Here is a 24,370-nt window from a genome sequence, read left to right as displayed (position 1 = left end):
CACGCAAGCTGTTCTCCAAGAGGTAGCCACTTCATGCTTGTTTAATAATTTCTTATAGTATCTAACTCCTTATCACTAGATAATATGCTCAAATTACAGCTTCTAGATTTAGACAGTAAATATTTATTTTCTCTTAGGTAGTTAGGGATTTAGTTGTTTTACAATTTCTTTGCAACTTTTCCACACCACATCTTTACATTATAGCATCTCTATTTTTGGTTCAATTAACAGCCTACGTTTAATACCAGTTTGTAAATTTTATTAATTGAAGAGTCAAATAACATATTTGGATTACAGAAATCTTTTTTCACTTTCCTAGAATTAATCACACAACTCTTTTTTCAAGTGGATAGTTTTCTATGTACCTGGTAAATGCTGAATGCTCCAAAAGATCTACCAACACCTGACAATAATGTTTACTAATGTTCAAGGAAATCAGATAGCTTGTTAGTTCTCTTGCTTCCTCTGAAGCTGTTCCACCATATCAACACACACACACACAATCTTTTCTTACTTCTGCTCAAATTCGAGCTGGTTACTTTAAGCCTGGTGCAGAGCTATGGTGTTGGGATTATCTGATACCACTCTTTAGTGTTGGATTAACAGTTTCAAGTCTTACGTCTTCCACTTTCTTGATTTATTCCCTCATTTTGCTGAGGTACCCTCTCAAGTAGTTTCCTAAGAAATAGGGTATCAGAAGTACATTTTTTTCAGTCATTGCTTGTCTAAAATTCTTAATTCCACCCTCACAGTTGATATTTAGTTAGCATGGGCGGGAATCTAGGTTGAAATAATCTTCCCTTTGAAATATGAATATGTTTTCCACCGTCTTCTACCTTCTAGAGTTACTGTTGAGGAGTTCTATGTAGTTCTGATGCTTCTTCCTTCAAAGTGTTAAGGTTGTTCTCCTTATCCCTGGCTTCTGACCCTTTACGATGGTATGTCTTGGAAAGAACTACTTCATTTATTGTGCCCAGCACTACTTGGACCTTTTCTTCAATAGGATGCACGTAAGCTTCAGAACTAGGAGCATTCTTTATTTTTTTTTATATTGTACACTCATGTTTTATGTTTTCAGAACTCCTATTCATTTGATGTTGGATCTCCTGAGCTTATCCTCTAATTTTCTTAATTTTTCTGGTTATTTTTCTCCTCTGTGTCTTTTTTTGTTGTTGTTCTTTCTGAGAGATTTCCTTGATTTTATCTTCCAATCCTTCCACTGGATTTTAAAAATTATGATTATATTATTGCTACATTTCCAGAGATGATTCTTACTGTTTGGTTCTAGGGTATGGTGCTAGAAACCAGATTGGAAGTTCTGTGCTTTTGTGCTGGGTAGTGCTATGGTTTGAATGTGTGCCCAAGAGTTAATAGGTTGGGGAAACTTAATCCCCAATGCCACAGTGTTGACAGATGGGACCTAAGAAGAGGTGATTAGGTCATGAGGGCTCTGCCCTCGTGAGTGAATTAGTATTATTACCATAGGGACGGGTTTGTTATCACAGGAGTAAGTTCCTGATAGAAGAATGAGTTTGGCCTTCTCTCCATCCACCCATCTTGTGTGCTTTCTTTGCCTTTTCACCTTTCTGCATGGGATGATGAGGCAACATGTGGGGCAAGGTGAAGAGCAGATTTGGGATCCTCAACCTTGGACTTTGCAGTTTCTAGAACTGTAAGAAATACATCTCTGTTCCTTATATGTACTTAGTCTTGGGCATTCTGTTACAGCAGCACAAAATGAACTAATACAGGTAGGTAGGAGGGCTTTTGGGTTGATACTCTTCATTCTAGTAGGGGCCTCTCAAATATCAGTATATGGCAGGGGTTTTTTTCCCCTTCTAGACTGTGGACTTCTCTAGAGAAGATTCCTGCAATCTCTTGCATCTGCTTTCTACTATGTTTAGTGCCACTGAGTTAAAGGGCCTCAGATTCAACTGCTACAGAGTACAAACTTCCCATCTCTGGAGCTTATACATTTGGAAAGAGGTGGTAGAGGTGGGGAAAGTAGAGATATGATATGGATTAGACTGGTTATTTAGAATAGGGAGAAACGGGGAGTTCCAAGTACTCTCTGTGAAGTCTTTACACATTTCTGCACCCATTTTCTAGCTCATGCCAGACCCCAAACTCCAGCTTTATAAGATCTCCCAAAATATTGGTTTTACTTAAAATTGGTATTCCACTCCCCTCTCCACCCAAGACATTTATGTTTTAACCTCTTCTTTACTAAGTCAGTTAAAACTCCTCCATCTTCTCTTTCTCTTTCAAAATTTTGTTGGGATTTTTTTCAGCTTTCTCTCTTTTGGTTTTTATTAGTTGATAGCTTTTTTAAAGTACAATTTGTAGATATATAGAAAATTATGTTTTGTAGATGATGCCAAACAATTTTTCAAAATGATTGTTACAGGGTTTTTCTGTTTTGTTTTTTTTTTTTTGAGCTGCTCTTTGTCTCCCAGGCTGGAGTGTACTGGCACAATCACAGCTCACTGTAGTCTCAAACTCTTGGGCTCCAGCAATCCTCTCACCTCAGCCTTCTGAGTAGCTGGGACTACAGGTGTGCACCACTCCACCCAGCTAATTTTTACATTTTTTGTAGAGATTGGGTCTCACTTTGTTGTCCAGGCTAGTCTTGAACACCTGGGCTCAAGAGATCCTCTCAACTTGTCCTTCCAAAGTGCTAGGATTATAGGTGTGAGCCACCACACCTGACCTTATCTGCCTTTATGGTCATTTTGATGGGTTTGGTGGAAAAGCAGAGATGAATTTGAATGTAAAATCTCCATGCTTAGATATTTCAATCTACACATTTTAAAGACGAACAAAGAAGAAACCTAGAAAATCTGGCTAATACAAAATCATAGCTAAGGGTGCAGTGGAATAGAGAAAAAAATAGGAAGTCCGACTTCTTGTCTAGTGTCCAACTGAGGGCAAATTAAAACCCACTCAAGAGTCATAAAATGCCAAACATAATTTAATCTTTCTTTATCCGTTCAAATGTTCCTTTGGGCTTTCATCAGGAACATCCATGATTACTGTACTGTACATGAACATTTTTTGAAGCTATAGTGGACTTAATTTATGTTCTAGAAATGGACTTTTCTTAAGTGTCTTCTAATAGCACCATGATTTCTTGACATTCATGGATGGTCAGCTTCTGCCTCCCTTTGAAGTATTGTTTAATAGAGTTTTTTAGTTAATGTGATACAGATTATATAGTTAACAAAAACAGTATAATGATCTTTTCACCATTTCCTTAAGTTAGAAAGTACAGGATTTAAAAAAAAAACCCCTCAAAAGATCAACTGAGATAAGATATAATGGAATATATTAAAATATAACAAGAAACATTCCATGCACTATGAAGGGTACGGAAACAGACAGGTGGAATTATTCAAAATCCTATTCAGAGCATTAAAAAGGCATTGGGCTACCTGTAGATGAGAAAAGATAATTGTATTACCATGAACATCCTGGGATTTATAACTGACATCAGTCTATCAATGTTTCTCAGACTTCATTCTGAATAAACGTTATGAAGGGAAGTTCTTAAATGCAGATCTCTAATGCCCACCTCTAAAGATTCTGTTGGACTAGGGTGGGATCCTAGACCTGCACTTTCAACAAGCATCCCCATTGATTTGGCTTCAGGCCAGCTGCAGAGCACTTCTAATTATAAATTTAGACAGATGATAGTTCAAATAGTATTACCTTCCCCTTCTTTCTCTCTTTCTTTTCACTACTTCTCATTTCCTATTCCTTAAATAATCAATCACTCAAGAAAAATTCAATTAGTAAGGAACCTCCACAGTCCTTACTATTTGAAGAGGCAGGGCACAAAGGCAGCAAGAAGCCATATTGAGTGTCAGGTGAATCGAGTGCCAGCTACTAACACAAAAGGACAGGGGATACAGTGGTAACAGACTTAGGAGTTTCACACATGAAAAGAGAATTACGCTAAAACTTAGGCTATCAATTGGTAGGAAGACAGAGGACATTCTTCTAGATAGGGGACTGGCATGGGTGGAGGTCCTCACTTCCTTACTTGTGTGTCTCAAAAGCACCTCCAACTCCATGTGGCTGATGCTGGACCCATGCTGTCTCTCTAGATCTGGACCTTTGTCACTCTTTCCTAACTCATTGATTATTAACACAATCCCTGCAGCCACTCAAGCCAGCAGTTTGTTTTATTTTTATTTTTTAACCATGAATTTATATATCATTCTTTGCCCCACCCCTTCTCTCCAACCATATGAAATCCATTACTTCATTTACCACTGTTACCTCTAAATATCTTTGTCTCCATGTCACCGTATTAGTCCAAACTAACATATTTCACCTGGATTTTTGCAATATCTGCTGATTGATCCTCAATTACCCTTTTCCAGATGTTTTCCTTACTTTGACCAGAACACTATTCACAATATTCAAATTTGATCATTCCACCCTTTTAATTTAACAAATGTCTAAATAGTACTCACAATATACCAGGCAGTGTTTGGGGAGCTTTACACATATTAATTAATTTAATATAAATCTCTTGATTAAAACTTTTTAGTGGTTTTCCACTGTCCTTACAAAACAGGGAATAATGATGTGGCTCACAAGGTCCTGCAAAGTCTGGCTTCAAACAAACTCTTCTACCTCTTCCTGTACCACTGGGTCATGTGAGTTCTGTGTTCCACCATGTGATGTTTCAGCTCCTAGAATTCTCCCTGCCCCATCATCATTTGCAGTCTTCCTAGTTAACTCCTACTCCTCTCCTAGATACTAGTTCACTCCATTCACTACTTAGCTTCACCACCCTAGTTAGTCATGTTCATTTCTTACAAATATACTCATAGAACAATGACCTTCTCCTTTCAAGTTTTCTTTTTCACTGGCATAATTGTTTGATTCATTCATATCTGGTCCACTAGACAGTAGTTTCCCTAAAAGCAGGTTCCAGGAAGGTTTTTGCTTGTGAGACTACCTTCAGTATATGTACGATGTATGGTAAAGAGTAGGGCACTCAAACTTTTTTTTAGTGAATAAGTGAAGAGAGTTAGAATACATGGGAAAATGACCAGGGATAGTTCTTGACAAATTTTCCTTTACAGCAGGTTCCCAGCAACCTGATTTTAAATTATACGTCCTTCAGAAAAATGTTGCCAACATCCACCTATCATTTTTTAAAATGCTTTTCAGTGTCATCTTGACAGAGTTCTCTAATCAGTGTAGCAGCTGCCTTTGTGGTGATTACAAAGGCATCCTTTTGTAATCCTTTTGTAGGGATCCTTTTCTAGGGATCCTTTTGTAAATGCTTGTAATCCTTTTGTAGGGATCCCTTTTCTAGGGATCCTTTTGTAAATGCTTAACTGAACTGGAAACAACAGCGGAATCACAAATCTCGATCAAGTTGTCAAAGCCTTTCATTTCTGGCTTTCCTATAAGCAATTCTGATCCTTTTCTCAGTTGTGTTTGGGTCTTGCTTGGCTAGACCTCTGGTTGAAAAATTAGGGGCTCTTTCTCTCTCCTTTCCCCCCAAAACAGGCTTTAGGATCAATCTTGCATATACAGGATGGGATTTATTGAGTTCTATATCAATAATTGGTAAATTGGAGAAAGACTAGCTGATGGTGGTGCTTGCACTTCTGTTGTATCAGACTAGGCCCCTCACCATGTGCCCCAATTACAATCACTGTATTCCTGTCTTGGATCCTTATACCTGAACCGCTGCCCTGATAACTTACTGTATTTTTCTATGACTAGAGCCTTGTTTTATCACTTACTTTGCACAGTTAGGCAGCAAGTTTACCTCTGCTCCCCAATCCAGTGAGGCATCTCTGTGACCACCAATCCCTCCTAAGGCTTTTCAGTAATGTCATGGTTCACCTGAATTCCCCGGTCCTCTCTGCTCCAAGACTCCTGCACCTTCCACCTGTTCCCTGTGGTATGGACCTTTTGTTGGAATCCCTAAATTCTGCCTGCCTCCCTCCACATTATCAGCAACCGAGGCTGGCTGTGGACCAGATCCTGCTTTTGCCCAGCCTCTATGTCACATAGGTCCCTGCTCCTTTTCTGATAGAGGTCGCACATGTGGTACAGTTTGTGGGACTCTGGACAGGACTTTCTGCCACCTGATATCAATACATCATTCCATCATTTCCACATAGAGTGGCCTCCTTAGAGTTCTAAAGAATCTCATGTTAAAAAGCAAGTGTCTCCAGGAAGAAACACACTGGTACCTTCATTGGGAAACATACATGTTAGAAGGCAGATGAGGGCACTGGGGAGGGCCCATGGAATCACAACATGGCCTAATCCACCTTCTCACGGTTATCTACTTGTTTCTCCTCTCATCCTCCTCATGCTGAGACCCAACCAATTACTTGGAGTTCCCTCAGATATGAACTGTAATTTCACACCTTCATAATTTTGGCTATGCTTTTTGTCTTTTCTATAACATTATTTTCTTATTCTGAAATTGGATGTTATATATTCTTCAGGCCTTATTTACATCTCATCTCTCTGACACTTGCTCCAAAAGTGTTTCCTTCAAGAAAAATATTTGCTTTTCATTATATTATTTATAACATCACTTTATACTTCTCTGTTTATGATTATTTTCTTTCTTGAATGTGAGCCCCTTGAGAAAATAAACTGTTTTATTAATGTTTGGATTTCTGGTTAAGAAATTCTAATTTTGTTTGTTTGATAGCATCAGAGAAACTCCTACTTCATTTATCTTAATAAAACATTTAAAAGTATTTTGTGCCATGAAATTTGCATTTGTAACTTTTTTGAGCTGACATGATATCTATGTTTTGTCCTTATGTAAAGAACATATAATATATCCTGAGCCAGATACAAATTTTTGAGTTAGTAATATAAAAAAATCCCTCCAACTTACCCTGCAGGCATCATAAATTCCTTCCATATATCCGGCACAGAACATTCCAGGTTTTATATCATTGCCATACACCTGTGGTTGCTTGCAGACATCATCACTTATGATTTTCACTCTGGCTTCTCGAAGATCATTTTGGGATTCCCCTTAAGGAAAAATAAAGTTATTCTAGTATTTACAATCAGCATCTTTGGCTAGTGTGAAGTGAGCAGACTTTCCTAATATTTTTTTCATAGCAAAATTGTCAATACAGGATGAAGTTAATATAAGCAGTTTCTAGAAAAAAGAATTTCTGGTTAAATCTGGCACATCTAATGATAATTATTGTCCAATCACATTTTTATAAAAACTTCTCAAAGCAAGAAAGCCATTTGGATTCTTTTTTCTGGAAAATCTAACCTTAAAAATAATCAATCAGCTTATATATTTCAGGAAGGCCTTTTATCTTTTGTAAAGCTTTTATTTGTGGGTTCCAGATTGTTCCCAGAAACTTTGCATGCCTAGATGGTTTTCTCCATTGGCTTGATAAAGTGCCTATAATACTATGTACATTTATTTTATTATTTAAAGTTTATGATGAGCCTTCACATATATAAAATATATGTGAAATATTCATATATATCATACATATATAAATGCATTAAATGGCAATGATTTCACTTCTAATGTATTACAAGTTGGTGGCTGCAGACTTTAAGCTAGGTTCTGAGTTTTAGAAACCATTATTACGGCAGGCTATGTAGAAAACTAAGAATAGCACAAGCATTCAGGGATTCTTTATACCAAACCATATATTGATTGGGAAACCATGACCCCATGGTTGGCAGAATTCTAGGATGGTCCCCAAGATTCCTGTGTGATTACCCTCCTCCTAAATATGGGCAGGATCTGTGAATATGAGGGATGCCATTCTCATGATTAGGTTATGCTATATGGCCAAGATGAGGGAATTTTACAGATGCGATTAAGACCTCTAATGAGTTTGACTTTGAATTAATCAAAAGGAGATTATCAAAAGCGGGCCTGACCTAATCAGCTGAGCCATTTCAAAAAGGGCGAGCCTTCCTGGAGTTCAGAGACACTTTCCTAAAGAGTTAAAGCAGCAAGCTGTCATGCATTCTACAGCTGCGAGTAAAGGAATTCTGCCAGCAAACCTTGAGGAAACCTTCAAAGGAGCCACAGATGTGACCACAACCCCAGCTGACATCTTGATTACAGTTTGGTGAGACCCTGAGAAGAGGACCCAACTAAGCTGTGTCTGAACGTCTGACATGAAAACAGTGAGATAAAAATAAATGAGTGCTGTTTTAAACTGTTTGTGGTTATTTGTTACACATTTATAAAAAACTAATACAAGAATACAATATATCATCAGCTATAGTCACCATGATGGATGAGAGATCGCTTGAACTTTTTCTTCCTAACTGCAAATATGAATTTGTTGACCAGCATCTCCCCAACTCCTTCCCCTGTAAAGACCCCCAGCTTCTGGTTGCCTACTGATGATATATTGTATTCTTGAGAAATGCTACAAGAGTAGATATTAAGTGTTCTTGCCACAAAAATGATAATTATGTAAAATAAGACGTTTCTTAGCTAGATTTAACATTCACAGTGTACATATACTATACTTCAACACATTATGTTGTACATGGTAAGTACATGCAATTTTATACATCAATTTTAAAAAAAAAACTAAGTACATTTGAGAAAACCCTAATACACCAGTTTCTTTAGAAGACCATTTGCAAGATTTATTTCTGAAGAAATGTTTGTAAACACATATTTAAAAGTGCTCAGAAGATTTAAGTGTGTAACTCAGAAGTATGCTAAGAGATTTTTCAGATTATTCTGTTATTTGAATACAATTGGTTTATATATATTATATATACACACACACACACACATATTTATATTGCCTACTATATCATCAGTTAAAAACATTCATGGCCTGGCGCACGGTGGCTCACGCCTGTAATCCCAGCACTTTGGGAGGCCAAAGCAGGTGGATCACGAGGTCAGGAGATCAAAACCATCCTGGCTAACACGGTGAAACTCCGTCTTTACTAAAACTACAAAAAAATTAGCCGGGCGTGGTGGTGGGCACCTGTAGTCCCAGCTACTCGGGAGGCTGAGGCAGGAGAACGGCGTGAACCCGGGAGGCGGAGCTTGTGGTGAGCCGAGATCGCGCCACTGCACTCCAGCCTGGGAGACAGAGCGAGACTCTGTTTCAAAAAAAATAAAATAAAAAAAAAATAAAAATAAAAATAATGGTGAGAAGAGTAAGGTGAAACTGACAATCTGCGTATTGTAAGTAGGTGACAGTGCAAATCCACAACTTCTTCAGCAAACTAAACTAGTTGGTAAAATGTATTCCAAGTCATGAAAAGCATAGCCCATAAATTCTGGACATCCCTGAACTATATCTCATCTTCTGTAAAAATGCTTAATGACATTTCTAGCAAAATATTGATTTTATCAAACAATCAGCTTTTTATTTATCAATTTTCTATAGTTTCTTATTTTTAATTTTATTCATTTCTATTCTTATCCTTATTATTTCCTTCCTTATGTTTGTTTTAGGTTTATTTTTTCTTTTTCTAGTTTCTTGGAGTGAGAACTTAATTATTGATTTGATATCTTTGATTATAATATGCATTTTCTGTAAATTTCTCTTTCTACACTATTTTGGCGCATCTGGCATATATTTATATATTTTTGTTTTCATTTAGTTGTATGTGTTTTTACAAATTTCTTTGAGATTTTCTCTTTATTTACATGTTTTTTAATTGGTAAGCATTTGGGGATTTTTATGTTATCTTTCTGTTATTGATGTCTAGTTAGATTCCATTATGATCAGAGAATATACTTTGTACAATTTCAATTTTAAAAAACTTCTTAAGGTTTGCTTTACAGACTTGAATATGGCCTCTCTTGGTGAATAACAAATGGGTGCTTTTAAACTATTAATGTGCTTAACAGATTAAGAATGATAGGTTAATTTAATCTATTTAATAGATTAAAAGCACCTGTGGGTCACTCACCAAGAGAGGCCGTATTCAAGTAGGGTGGAGTGCTCTATAAGTGTCAGATTCTGTTGCCACTCACAGCGCATTATGACAGGTATGTTTCTGTGCCAGTCTCAAACTCCTAAAAGTGATTTCTCCCACCAAGCCAAAGGGGATTTGTGATGTTTTTCCCACCAGTATGAAGCAGAGAATGCAAGCCCTATCTTCAGAGAAAATCCAACCAAGAGAGTGCAGACCTAGGGAGGTGTCAGGCTTACAGCAGCACGAGATCTACTAGAATTAATAAACTATAGGTAATATTTTCTGTGATTGGTAATACAACCTTAAAGAAAGCAATGCATGTCTCACTCTGTATAAGATGAAACAAAACCACATGGGACATCTGGAAAAAATCTAAAGACCCTAAAACCTATTGCTGCCTATGTGAGTGAAAGTTTATCCCTAGTTCCTTAATGGTAAACTGAGAATCAAAAGCTTATTCTTTATGATTTCTTGTATGTAAATAAATTGTATAGAATCCTGCAAATAAATTTAGTCATTCTCAGAAAGCCCTTTTGCATTTTCTCAAGCCCAGTGTTAAAGAAACTCTCTAGCTTTTGTTATACATATGTACCTGGACCACATGGTAGAATCCAGAGCGTGTCTCACTAAGATTGCCTAGAACATTCAGTAACTAAATCATTATTATTTCTTACAACACTAAGTTAGTATATCAAGTTGAATCCTTTTAGAGGGGGCAAATAATTTGACAATTTATCTCTACACTATTCTTATTCACCATCACACTTTAATTAGCCTCTTTAGTACTGAAGCAAATTTTGCTACATAGGCATAAAGAATATTTGAGTTAGCCACTCAATCTGAGTCCTCCTAGACACAGCTGTAACAATAGAAATTAATGTGAATTCTGGCAAAGAAAAGAAATAAATGTTCCTTTCTATGTATTTTTTCTTGGTTGAGGACGATGTGTTGAGGTGTTGTTAGCCACCTCTGACACTAGGTGAAGCTAGCATCCCTCTGAATGAAGCCAACATAGAGAAAAGCAGGGGCAAAAAATTCAAATTCAGAGACACAGAGCCAGATGACATCATATAAACCCCTGTGTCTGAAGTGAAACTTACTGCACTTTTTGACTTCCAAATTACATGAGCCAAATTTGTGGAAGTTTTTGTTTCTTTGTTTTTTATTCTGCACTGGTTAATGTGAATTGAATGTCTGTCACTTCCAAAATAAGAACCCTAACTAATCCAACCAGACTGTGTGGAAATGGCTGTCAGGATAATATTGATGGAGATGAAATCACATTGCCTTAGACAGGGCTTAGCACTCTGTTAGCTATCCTGAGATACCCACCACCATAGTAAAGTGCTCCAAATCCTGTGATGTAGACAGTCAAATTTGGTTGGAAGGATGCAGAGGCCTCTGGCAAACAAATCCGGCGTATGTCATCCGAAAAGGTGACTCTGGAAGAGACCTGCACAACAGCAATGTCGTACTCTCTTGCTGCGGAGCGGTACTTCTCATGGATAATAAATCTTCTGACATTTCTTTTCATTAAGGGAGGGTTGATTTTTGTTCCAAGACTAACAGTCCATTGATGTGGATTTTTATACCTGGAAGAGATTAGAAATTAACAGAATATATATAAGCTGCCCAAAGTATATGAACTAGATTAATTGCATTTAGGCTAATATAAGAGAAATACAATCCTGAGAACACTTGGCTGCAGTTATAGTTTTCTTTGATCATTTAAATATAATCTATTGCTAATGTTTTGAAAGATAAAATACATATAAACACCATATTAGAACTGGTATTTAATACAAAACTATTGAATTTTAGAACTGTAATACACATAAAATATCATTCATTTATCCCTTCCACAAATATTTACTGAGCATCTGTGTGCTGAGCCTTACCTGAACTGCTGGGGATAAAGCGATGAAGAAGACCTAAGGTGCCTGCTCACAGGAGTATAAGATTCCAGAGAAGGAAAAGGATCAAAGCAAGCAAACAAATAGATAAATAATCTTAAACATTGATAAAGGCTATGAACAAAATAAAATAGGGTAACGGAATAGAGTACTAACAGGTCGTTATGATTATTTTAAGAAAGCATTTGGGCTAAGACATAGTAAAAGAGGGTCAGTGTGAGGAGATGAGGGAAACAAGTTTCCAGGCAAAAATCCCAAGGTCTTGGGTTGGATGGGCTGCAGTCAGAACACAAGGGAAAGAATGGTTGGGGTTGAGCTTGGAGAGGTAAGCAGGAACTAGATTTTAGAGTGTTTTATAGGTCATAATATAGTGCTTAAATTTTATTCAAGTGATATGGGAATCTACTGGAAAATTAAGCCAGAGAATAATGTAGTCTCATTTACATTTTTAAAAATCATGTTGGTTATTTCTGGGGAGTAGATTCTTGAAGGTCAAGAATGGATGTGGTAAAGTCTATTAGATGACTGCATAGTCCTTTGAGAGATGACCAAATGTGGTAAATGCGGTTGACTTGTAGCTTGTGGGCTTAGGCAGTGGGTGGATTATGGTACATACAGGGATCAGAAAAATCATTTAGTAGCAATGAAAGATCATCTAGTAAAGACTGTGTTTTATACTTAAGGAAAATAAAGCCCGGATAGGTTAAACTATTTGATTCACATCACATATCTGCCTGCCTCTCTCTGCTCTTCCCTTTATAAAACACTGTCTCCCACCAATTTACATTATTTGTATTTTTCAGAAGACTTCCTGCTTTATTTTGTTATGTGTGACACTAGTCACACATCTGTCTTGGTGTATTTAGTTATTGGAAGCATATTTTAAGGAAGACACTGACAAAGTCTCAAATGTTCAGAGAATAAGAACCAATGTGGTAGGGCATCTGGAAGTTGGTTCTGGAAAAATGAGGTAATTTTTTATATATATATATATATATATATACACACACACACACACACACACACATATATGCATATATATACACATATATATGCATATATGTATGCATATATATGTGTGTGTATATATATACTTTTTTCTAAGTTCAGGGTTACATGTGCAGGTTGGTTACACAGGTAAACTTGTGTCATGGGGTTTTGTTGTATATATTATTGCATCACCCAGGTATTAAGCCTAGTACCCATTAGTTATTTTTCCTGATCCTCTCCCTCTAGCACTCCTCAGTATAGCAAAGACATGGAATCAACCTAAATGCCCATTAGTGATAGATTGGATAAAGAAAATGTGGTATACATACACCAGGGAATGCTATGCAGCCATAAAAAGAACAAAATCATGTCCTTTGCAGGGACATGGATAGGGCTGGAGGTCATTATCCTTAGCAAACTAAAGCACACAGTAATGATATTTATTTTCACTTATGGTTTGGATATTCTCCCTCATTTTATGTTTGGTCTGAAAAAGAGAAATTAAAGAATAGCTATTATATGAATGAAGAAATAAAATTGGTTCCTGTTGTTCCAGATTAAAAGAAAAACAAATATTGATGGTAGAAGTTAATAGAGTACAGATTTGGTGTTCAATGCTATAAAGATATTTGCAAAAATAGAACTATCTACCACAAAAATGGCTAACTTTGGCAAAGTAAGTTTCCCATTACTTTGAAAAACCAGACACCAGCATAAGGGATTTCTGGCTTTCTAATATATCAGCTTACTGAGCTCTCACATCTTTCAAACATTAAGAATTTATGTAGATTATTTTTAAAAATATATTACTATTTTTTTAAGATGGGGTCTTGCATTGTCACTCAGGCTGGAGTGCAGTGGTGCAATCATAGCTTGCAGGAGCCTCAAACTCCTGGGCTTAAGGGATTCTCCTGCCTTAGCCTCCCAAGTAGCTGGGATGATAGGTATGCACCACCATGCCCAATGGGGTTTCACTATCTTGCCCAAGCTGGTCTTGAACTCCTGAGCTCAAGTGGTCCTCTCACTTTGGCCTCCCAAAGTGCTGGGATTACAAGCATGAGCCACCATGCCAAGCCTAGATTCTCAATATGTATATTCTTTGGAATATTAAGAGTCTCTATAAAGATTTATGCTCTTAGGCAGATGAAATTTATTACAGTAACAAAAGTTAGAATTTTATAGGTCAAAAAGAATGTGAAAAGGTCTAACCTATCTATTACCTAATATACTAAGGTTCAATAATTTGCCCAGCTCTCCAACTGCCTGGGACATATTTTCCCCCTAAATCCTGCTGCCACCTATTATATAGAGATACTCAAGAAGTCTTTATTATTACCATAATAATTGGCAATGAAGAAGAAAGTCTATACAGTTAATCTACTTAGAAACAAATCTAAAATTCTAAATGTAATAGTGATAAAACTGACTGGTTATTATCTTGAAAAGTAAAATTAAAAGTTATAAAAAGTCATTTAATCTTATATTTAATAAAATGTATGCATTCAGAAACAATTATAGGATAGCACAACTTGCTATTCTTCACTTCAGCTTTGTCTTTTGTGGCACTATTGTGAAGAGATGCTCTATTATGCAAAGGTCACATTGAATAGCCCAAGGGCCTCTCTGAATCCTTTGATACTCAGAGGAATCTCTTTTGAAGTGCCTGTCTTTATCATGCTAGCAATCTCTCATTTTGGTTGTAAACTGTTCTGATTCTACAGATCTTCATATGTCAATGCTCTAAATTTGATCTGCGGTTCTCCATCATCACGGTTACCAACTTCCGGCATTTACTGAAAATTTCCATTTTACTTTGGAATTAGTTTGATTATTTAAGATCAGTATGAGACTGGCCCAAGTGTTTGGCAGACACAGACGCTAGTTTTAAGTGGAGAGCATTGTTTGACAAAAGATTAATGGTACATGTTTTTAGTGAATATTTTGTGTTAGGATGTCACAAAATAGTTCTGATTCCTTACACAGTTTCCTTATTAAAAACTTTGAGGAAATGATTGATGGATACGAGAATAATGAATGTTACTTCCTTTATTCCCATGAAATTTCTGATTAAGTATGCAAGTGTAACATTATTTTAGAAAAGAACCTGAAATAACTTTTTCTTATTTTACTTCAGTAATATTTGAGACATTAATTGTTACCAAGAATATGACAAAACTCAGGGCTTTTTAGCAGAAGTGGGTTCTAACTTAAGGTCAATAACTTACTTCTGGAAGCAGTGTGCTGCAGTGACAAGCCATGTATTACTAATCAAGGTGGCTCCACACTGATGGATGTTATCATACTGAAGGGAAGCTTGCCAAGGCCAGGCTGCCTTGGGTGCAATGACTCCAGATGCTATTCTGTTGACGTTTAATGGAACAACTCGTTTACCACAACCTGAAAAAAGATGAGATCATTAAGTTATAAGAAACATCTTGTAATTACAAGAAATGACCCCATTCTTACTTGCCTGAAGACATTTCTGTATACTCCTCCTACCCAGGACACTCACCCAACCTGTCACTGGATTCATGGCCTCTTCTCTCTGCATTTCAGGGTTCACTTTCTTACTCTGTGAGAACAGGTTAGCTGACTCTCTGATCAACTCTCATAGCACTATGCACTTCCTCTGTCATAGCATTTATCACATTATTTTCATACTTCTTGATTTATTTATATCTTTCTCTACTTTGGAATTCTAATTTTAGAGCAGGAATCATGTTTTATTCACAATGGTACCACCAACTCCTGGTCTAATTTCTGGCACTTGGTAGATGTTAAAAGATATTTGTTGAATGAATAAACACATGAATAAAAATACTTAGGGTGTTTGCAAGACACAGAGAAAAATGCATGAACATCACTGCTCAAATTCATCACTGTTTTTGTAAAATCTTTCAAAATTTAGGCCACAGTGATTTGAAGTGATTTAATGAAGCCACTGTTAGAGATTAAGATGAATATATTAAGCATTTTTTTTTCTTTTTTTTTTTGAGATGGAGTCTCACTCTGTCGCCAAGCCTGGAGTGCAGTGGTGCAATCTTGGCTCACTGCAACCTCTGCCTCCCGGGTTCAAGCGATTCTCCTGCCTCAGCCTCCCAAGTAGCTGGGACTACAGGCACCTGCCACCGCACCCGGCTAATTTTTGTATTTTTAATAGAGATGGGGTTTCTTCTCCACGTTGGTCAGGCTGGTCTCGAACTCCTGACCTCAGCATATTTCACAGATAACTTGTCTGTCACAAACAATGGGTTTTATCTCCTTCCTATTGATTACTTTCTTATTATTTTATTTTTTAGCAGAAAGTACATTTTATGGCATTTTTAAAAATTAGAAAAACAAGTCCAATATTCCCAATCAGAAATATATGCTTTCTTCAAATTGCCCTAGAAGGTTACCATGGCAATTTTTTTCTTGAACATGACTAAAAGATCAGTCCATGAGTTAGAAAAAAAAAGTATTTAAATCGATCATACAAATAGTTATTATCTCTCAAAGAAAATCTGGAGCACAGATGGGCAAGTATGAGCAAATATTTGAAAATGTCCTTTCTAATGTGAAAATTGAACTTGTTTATATAAGCTAACTCGACTTACTTGCTTGGACAGTTAACTCCCCTGTTGATGAGCTCATTGCTGAAAAACAAGATAAAACAAATAGTGATAATTTGATATTTTCCTGGTTGGTCTCAATGACCAGGAATAATCAGAGGATACTGACAATATATGGATTCTAGACAGTTGAACATATAGATTAATTAGGAGAATGGCTATCTGATATAACAACATCTGTGTACAGTTTTTGTAGAGACTTATAGGCAGCCTCTAATTAGGTGGATACTATCACAAGCAAAGGGTGAGTAAGGCACAAATAGTGGATGATTAAAACCCACAAATAGTTTGTATTAATAGAGAACTATGGTTTTCCAGCAGTTCGGGGTAAAGCTTCTTTGCATTCCACTTCAGAAGATGGATAAATGGGACAGAGGAAACAGGTTATATTCGTTTGTTTTCATACTGCTGAAAAAGACATATCTGAGACTGGGTAATTTACAAAGAAAAAGAGGTTTAATGGACTCAGAGTTCCATGTGGCTGGGGAGGCCTCACAATCGTGGAGGAAGGCAAAAGACATGTCTTACATGGTGGCAAGCAAGTCAGAGAATGTGAGCCAAGTGAAAGGGGAAGCCTCTTAAAAAACCATCAGATCTCATTCACTACCATAGAACAGTATGGGGGAAACTGCACCCATGATTTAATTTATCTCCCACCAAGTCCCTCTCACAACATGTGAGAATTATGGGGGCTAAAATTCGAGATGAGATTTGCGTGGGGACACAGCCAAACCATATGGCAAGTAAACTGTCTTACAGGTCTCAAACTCAGCCTCAGCCAGAACAGATCTGCTTTGATCTCTTCTATTTACTTCGAATTTCACATAAACCTTTTTTTTTTTTTTTTTGGTTAAAGGGTTTAGAATGAAAAAACCTTGAAAACTCTTGCATAAACGATATTTTAAATGCTTTTTAAACACAGTTCCTAAATAGTAAAATTGCTTTTTTTAAATAATAAATTGTTATGTGTTTCTTATCCAAAATATACTGAATAGTGGTAAAAGCTAGTTATTAGACAAAATCCAAGATTAAATTCTGTCAACTTCCAAAAAAGTGAGGAGTTTGACTAAGGAAACACAAATACTTAAACTTGTATACATTTATCAAAACATCATGTTGTATGCAGTAAATATATACAATTTTTATTTGTCAATTATATCTTACTAAATCTGGGGAAAAATAAAGTTGGTGGAAGGTTTCATGAAAATTGTGATGATTTTCAAGTTAAAATGACTTAGCTTACTGAGCAGATGAGAATAAACTGTTTTACTTTCTCCTACCAGTGCCATGTTTCTCAGACACATTCTCAGTATTCTATTCCTCATTATACAAAATAAGATTGTTTCATTCTACTAACTTTCTACAAATTCCACTGGGGAAACTAGTGATGATAAACTCTACAAAGTGGGAGCTTTTGAAAATATTCAAGTATACCCTTAAAGGCATCCCAAATCATTGTATGGTGAAGAATCAATTGCTCAGGACCATCAGTTGCTCTTAGTGGTTATTCTATGGAAGGAACTCAGTTACCATCAAATGTAGTTTAAGGCAGTAAATTTATTTCATTTTTAAGAAAACTATATATTTTGTCCTTAGTAATGCAATAAAGTAGAAAATAGCATAAAGTTAGAATTCTTCAGTTAAAACTTTGTCAACTTAGTCTGAGCAGGATGCAAGTTACCCATTTCCAGGAATGATACCAGGATAAGTATAATGGTCGTGAATATAACCGGATTTTTAGGGAGAATGATTACACCTGGAAACAAACTGTCAATACACAAGTAACTAGTTGTTAAAGATTTCTAATTTTGACCAAAGATTTTTACTTTCCAGGTATAGAAATGGAAATAAACATTAACACTTTAGTTTTGAAAGCAACCACCTCCTAACACGGTTCTGAGTTGGGAGACAGCTAGTTAATATTCAGGGCTCTATAGACTACAAGTATCATGATGAGAAATGAAGCAAAGTCATCTGACACGTAGGCAGTGAGCTGCTTGACTACAGCCTTGGTGTTTACAATGCCAAGAAGTTGATTTTAGCTTTGCTTTGTCACACTGTGTCTCCTGAAGGACCCACACCACACAGTTTTTTTGTCAAAACAAAATACAGATTCTTGACAAATTATAAATAAATCTTGGGCTACAGGATTATTTCTAGAATTAATCTAGAATCTCTACAGTTTTCTATTTATTGGTAGTCCAAAAATTATGTGTGCCCAGGAAACAATGTTTTTGCCTATAAAAAATTGACTTAAAGATTCTCCTGAGCTGTCCACTGAATGTGCCTTTCTTAAGCACTAGTGATGGCAGCTACAAGCTGTCTGGAGCAGTGGTAGTAGGAGCGGATGTGGGAGTAGCAGTGATGGTGGTGGGTCCCCTGTGTCTCCCATCCCTGAGGCAGCTGACTGTGCCGCCCCCAACCTCATGTGACCAGGCAGGACCCGCTCCAGGCCTGGAGCCTCTCCTGCTCCGGAACCTGGCCCCATGTTGCCATTCTTGACCATGGCCACTGCAGGGAGGGCATGGGGAGAAGGTGGACAGTCCTTGGAGCCCATCCCTGGGAGCCCCCCAGAGCCTGCCACCCTGGGAGCTACCACAATGGGGCTGGGCTGAGTTGCCCACTGGTAGGGGAGCAGCTTGGTCAGGCACAGAGGGGTGGGCAGAGAGGTGCCGGAGGCAGCATTGGGCCCTTGCAGATGGAGAGGTGACAGGGAGACCATGGGACTACCTGCCTGCAAAGAGATAGACCACTCTAGGGCTTACTGCCTACTGTCTGCTGAAAGCTGAACACTCAACAGGATAAACTGCCTGCAGAGAGGAGCTTCTAACTCCAGGGCCTCCTCTCTGCTAGGAGCTGAACACTTGTTGGGACACCCTGGCTATGAAGAGGAGCTGCCCACTGTGGGTCTCCTGTGAGCTGTTCTCTTGCTCAGTAAACCTCTTCTTCGTCTTGCTCACCCTCCACTTGTCTGCGTACCTCATTCTTCTTGGTCTCAGGACAAGAACTCAGGACCTGCCAAATAGCAAGACTAAAAGAGCTGTAACACAAACAGGAATGAAACATACCCCTTGCTCGCCACATTGTGGGTAAAAAGAGAGAAAAGCTACAGCCCTTTAGGGATCCCAGACCTGGGAGCTCCCCAAGCCAGGGCTGTGACTCCCTCTTTGGGACCCTGCAGTTCCTGGCATCTCCAAGCTTCCCGGGTGCCACCACATTCCCAGGTGCCTGCCAGGGAAGCTGCTTTCAGTGAGCTTTGTCCAGCCACAGCCTCACAGAGAGACAGCACACCTGTGCCAGTGCCTGGAGCTGCCCATCATGCTGCAGCCAGTGTGCCTGGCTGTGGGCAGTGGCCAGACCCTGTGCTCGCTCAGACAACCCTCACAGCTCCATGCCTGGGTTGGCCTTGGTGGGCATGGGATCCAGGCTGGTAGCGGGAGGCGGGCACAGTCTGCCAGGTCATGTGGGCAGAACGAGCCCAGTGGGCCAGAGCAAAACTTGGGCAAAGGCACCAACCACTGGCCACAGAGGTTTCTGGCCAGAAAAGCAACACCCCCTAGACTCCCATATCACTAACAAACACTGTTCTTTCTACATTTGAACGTTCTGAAACTTTTAAGGATCTGCCTTTCTGCTACTAGTCAATCACTCAAATTAATGATTTCAGGTTTCCAAAGCAGATGCACAACATAATAGCTTTCTCATTAGTAACAGCCTCTTTATTCCACATTGTGTTTTCTATTTCCTTGTTTATTCTTATAATCTCTCTGTGATTTCAGGAAGAACAAACATTATCATTGGAATTTTACAGATGAGAAAATGAAGACAAAGGCATGAGCCAATTATTTGGGTGGTCCTGTAGTGACTTAGTGGAGTTAGAATTGGTCAGGTAACTCTTTTATTTTTTATTTTTTTGGAGATGGAGTCTTGCTCTGTCAAGCCCAGGCTTGAGTGCAGCGGCGCGATCTTGGCTCACTGCAACCTCTGCCTCCGGGGTTCAAGTGATTCTTCCCCCTCAGTCTCCCAAGTAGCTGGGATTACAGGCGCCCGCCACCAGGCCTGACTAATATTTTGTATTTTTAGGAGAGACAGGGTTTCACCATATTGGCCAGGCTGATCTTGAACTCCTGACCTCAGATGATCCACCCGCCTCGGCCTCCCAAAGTACTGGGATTATAGGTGTGAGCCACCATGCCCAGCCTCAAGTAACTCTCAAATCAGGTTCTCCATTAGCATATCCTACCTTTTAATTTAGTACAATTATTAAAATAAGCTGAAGTTTAGAAGCTGAGCCTATAAAAAAAAAAAGACCAGGCAGCCAATGAACAATTTATGCTTTACTCTGGTTTCAGATAGTTCAGGCTTTTACATTCCTGACAAATTAACTATTTATTGGAAATTACACAGAACGCATCATGAAATTATCAGAATGCCTGTTGTTTCACAACTTCTATTCATTTGCTTCCCCATCTAACAAAGAAGATGGATTAAGCACTTGTCAGTTTCCTCCCTTCTGGCTGGGAGAGGTCCTCAGCTTTATTCCCTAAGTAGCTGACTCGTTCTCACATCAGCAAACATCTGCCCATTCCATTACCTCACATTTTTTACTTCCTTATCTGGTTTCCTCTTGAAGAGTCAGCTAGACCCTTACAAGGGCAGAGTGTCCTGTTTCATGTCTGATAAAAATCACCTGCCCTGAATCTCTTCTGTAACTCTTAGGTCTGGTATCCATTGAAATTTGTAGGAGAAATCTACACTTGTCTGTTGGAAGAAGATGCTGTGAAAACAGCTCAGTGGACGAGGGTAAGCAAGTTTCTCTCTAGCTGGCTGCCTTAGAATCTGTAATATGATACTATAAGGAAGAATTTCCAAGAAAAGAGTATCATAGCCAGAATTTTTAAGATGTGTTTGACTATAGAAACCTTTTTTAATTGGAGCCCTTTAAGAAATTAGAGATTTAAATTTGATTCTTAGCTCCTTTTAATTACTGAATTCCTCAACTCTTTTTGCGTGAATTTCACTTCTATAAAGGTGAATTTGTGTACATCACTGGACTATAAAAAGAAATTAGTTACTTCAGGTAAAGACCATAGAGATAGACCTTGATAAAAGTTTGTTCTCCTTAATTGAGGGAAGTGATAATGGTATAATGGGCTAAGGGTGAACAAAAAAAAAGAGAAAAGTGGAACAATGTACACATAGTTTCGGTAATGTTTTCCTAGACTGTGATTTTTAAAGCATTAATGGTAAAATGACTCTAACAACTTCAAAGTTGGCTTGCCATTTTCCCAAATGCCCATAGGAAAAAAAGCTAACGAAAATTTTATATCACCATATATAGAAACTATCAATAAAAGTATGGCAACAAACGAATTTGTGTTTTAGGAAGGTCCCACCCAGAAAAACAATTATTGCTAAACCCTTAGTATTTTCACTTGCTTAGTCACGGAGGCAGTGCCTGGGTAAGATTAACCCTCTGTTAATTGTAAATGCTTGCCTTTATTTTGGGATGAGTGCCAATCAATTACTTTTGGGAAAACCACTGGATGACTAACTTCAGACATGCTTATATTAGAGACTAATACACCTTGAAATGTCACATCTTTAACTTGAATTTTTTCATCTGAATTCTAGCTATTATTTGAAATGGAAATAATGACAAATAAATTTGAGTTTAGTCAAAACATGGACCTAATAGAGAACTTCATATCACATAGACGGGGGACCTCCTTACCATTAACTTGAACTGATGAGGCATTTATTGGCAAGGCTCTTAAATTCCTTATCTTCTGATTTAAGATGCTTTGGATTTTCTTCTCTCTTACTGCCCTTTGTTCAGTAGAGGGGAACTGGAACACCATAATGACATCTACTTTCACACCATCTTCCTCTGGACTATGACACACAAAAGAAAGGTACATTTTCAAAGAATATACCTGGAATTGTCCTTCAGTCTTTCCTGTATCTTCCTCCCCTGAATGATCCCTCAGTTGCTGAGAGTGTCAAGTGCTGATCCTCTCATGTCATTCTGACCCAAGGTCATTTCATATGTTCGCTCTTCTAGCTTTCATTATGTTTTCAGTGCATTTCCCCCATTAATTTGAAGGATTGTTACAGCAGCTAGGAATGACAGATACAAAAAATCATCATCAAAATTACAAGCTCTGAGAGTAAAAGAAGCCTTCATGTTTTCTTAGGCTAATCAATTGTATATTTGATAACTGAATCACTTCTACAGGGTCCATGACAATTGGCCCTCTAACGACAGTGCAGTAATTAAAAAGATAGTAAGTTTAATTTTCTAAAGAGGCTTGTTTCTCTTTGGTCAGCTCTGTTTTTAAGAGTTCATCATTTTGAGTTGAAATATGTCTCTCTATATCTCCCATTCCATAAGGCTTAGGTCTACCAGTTGGAACACACATAAAATTTTCTAGCCCAAATATTTGAAGATAACAATATTGTGGTCCCCGAGTTTTCTCCAAATCAAACATGCCCAATTTCTTGAACTTTTATCATATAAACAGGTTCAAGTTCTGTTACCTGAGGAACTAAACTTTTAAATACTCTTAAAATAGGAAAACCAATTACAGGTTTTTGTTTAAAAACAAAAAACAAAAAACCCTGAAACTAATACATATTGATCTGTTATCACTCCTATTTTTTTTTTTTACAAAAAAAAAAACAAAAAACTGAAAAACACTAGAGGCCCATCTCCCTGAATCTTTTGGCTAAAAGGAAATTCTGAGACAATTTATGTATTTTTGTTCATTTAGGCTCTGGAATATAAAGATCTAAATAACTAGAATTTTATGTCAAATTGGCAAACAAATGACTAATTTTACTCCTTAAATCTGAGGAATTAACATTTTTACCAAGTATTATACAGTGATGATGGCTACCATCCAAGGGAGTTCACAGGAGTATAATAATGTTGCTACAATAAGATGGCAAATGTGAATTCGAAAACAGAAAACATGAAATCTAGAAAGTTCTAGCATTTATATGCTTTTTCTCTCCTAAGTATTGTAAAAATTACCCAATTTATGTTATAAAATCCTTACGGAAGTCACTAGTTACTCAGTAAAGACATAAAGAACGTGGAGTACACCTGCCAACCAAGCATTATTAGTCTATTGGTAAGAAAGTGATAATTATTTTCTTCAAATAAATCAAAATCTGAATATATTATTTTTCTTTATCTTTAAGAAATATGAGTTATACAGGATCATGGATTTGTGTATATGACACATATGTTCTACTATGTAGTTTTTCAAAACACAGTTGAAACTTCTGAGCAATATCTGCAACTGATGTGAGTCTTCCCCCTCCACCACAACAGAAAGAAAATTTATTACAACAGGAATATCTTTTTGTTTAGGCATGCCTCATGTCATTAGGCTACGTTACAGGTAAAATTTGTGATCCCATTTTGTAGCCAAATTTTCCTGCTTAACATGTTTGAAATAATATAGTTGTCAAAATAATACAACTTGGTGCATGCAATGACAAGCTGCTGGGTTTTCCCCACGTCATGGGTTCTGGTAGGTTCCAGGCCTCACAATAAGTTGATGGGGTTTGATTCCTGGTTCTGTCACTTTGGGAAACTGTCAGTTGGTGAACTTTGAACATATTTCTTACTCTTCCTGAATCTTAGTCTTTTTGTTGACAAAATGGTGGTCAGCCCTATACTTCAAGATTGCTTTAAAGATAGTGTTTATGAAAAATTCTAGCCAAAAGCCTAGTCCATAGAGACATACAATACATGAGAGTCCCTGTCTCCTTTGTTCCTTTTCCTTCCAGTCTTGTGATTCCACCTTTGCTCAAACATACATACGTCAGTCTGACTACTCGGTTCTTGATATAGTTCTTCTTCCAGGCCGAATCTATAAATATCTCATCCACCTGTTACACAGCAAGAGA

The 24,370-nt window shown here is 37.6% G+C and overlaps 1 protein-coding gene across 1 annotated transcript in view; it reads right to left on the bottom strand.

Moving 5' to 3' along the window:
* The window catches only part of TMPRSS11A (transmembrane serine protease 11A), a 39,244-nt gene that overhangs the window by 295 nt on the left and 14,579 nt on the right, over nt 1-24,370 (bottom strand). The window contains exons 3-9 of the mRNA XM_054553605.1: nt 24,285-24,352; nt 22,185-22,345; nt 16,436-16,474; nt 15,065-15,236; nt 11,269-11,528; nt 6,890-7,032; nt 4,802 (exon numbers count right to left, since the gene is read on the bottom strand). Coding sequence (XP_054409580.1) covers nt 4,802; nt 6,890-7,032; nt 11,269-11,528; nt 15,065-15,236; nt 16,436-16,474; nt 22,185-22,345; nt 24,285-24,352 — 844 coding nt within the window. The remainder of the gene's footprint in view (nt 1-4,801; nt 4,803-6,889; nt 7,033-11,268; nt 11,529-15,064; nt 15,237-16,435; nt 16,475-22,184; nt 22,346-24,284; nt 24,353-24,370) is intronic.

Source organism: Pongo abelii, chromosome 3 (genome assembly GCF_028885655.2).
Source record: "Pongo abelii isolate AG06213 chromosome 3, NHGRI_mPonAbe1-v2.0_pri, whole genome shotgun sequence".
In the NCBI taxonomy this organism is placed as follows: Eukaryota; Metazoa; Chordata; class Mammalia; order Primates; family Hominidae; genus Pongo; species Pongo abelii.
The sequence above is the reverse complement of the archived record's forward strand: the minus strand, read 5'-3'. Positions and strand labels throughout refer to the sequence as shown.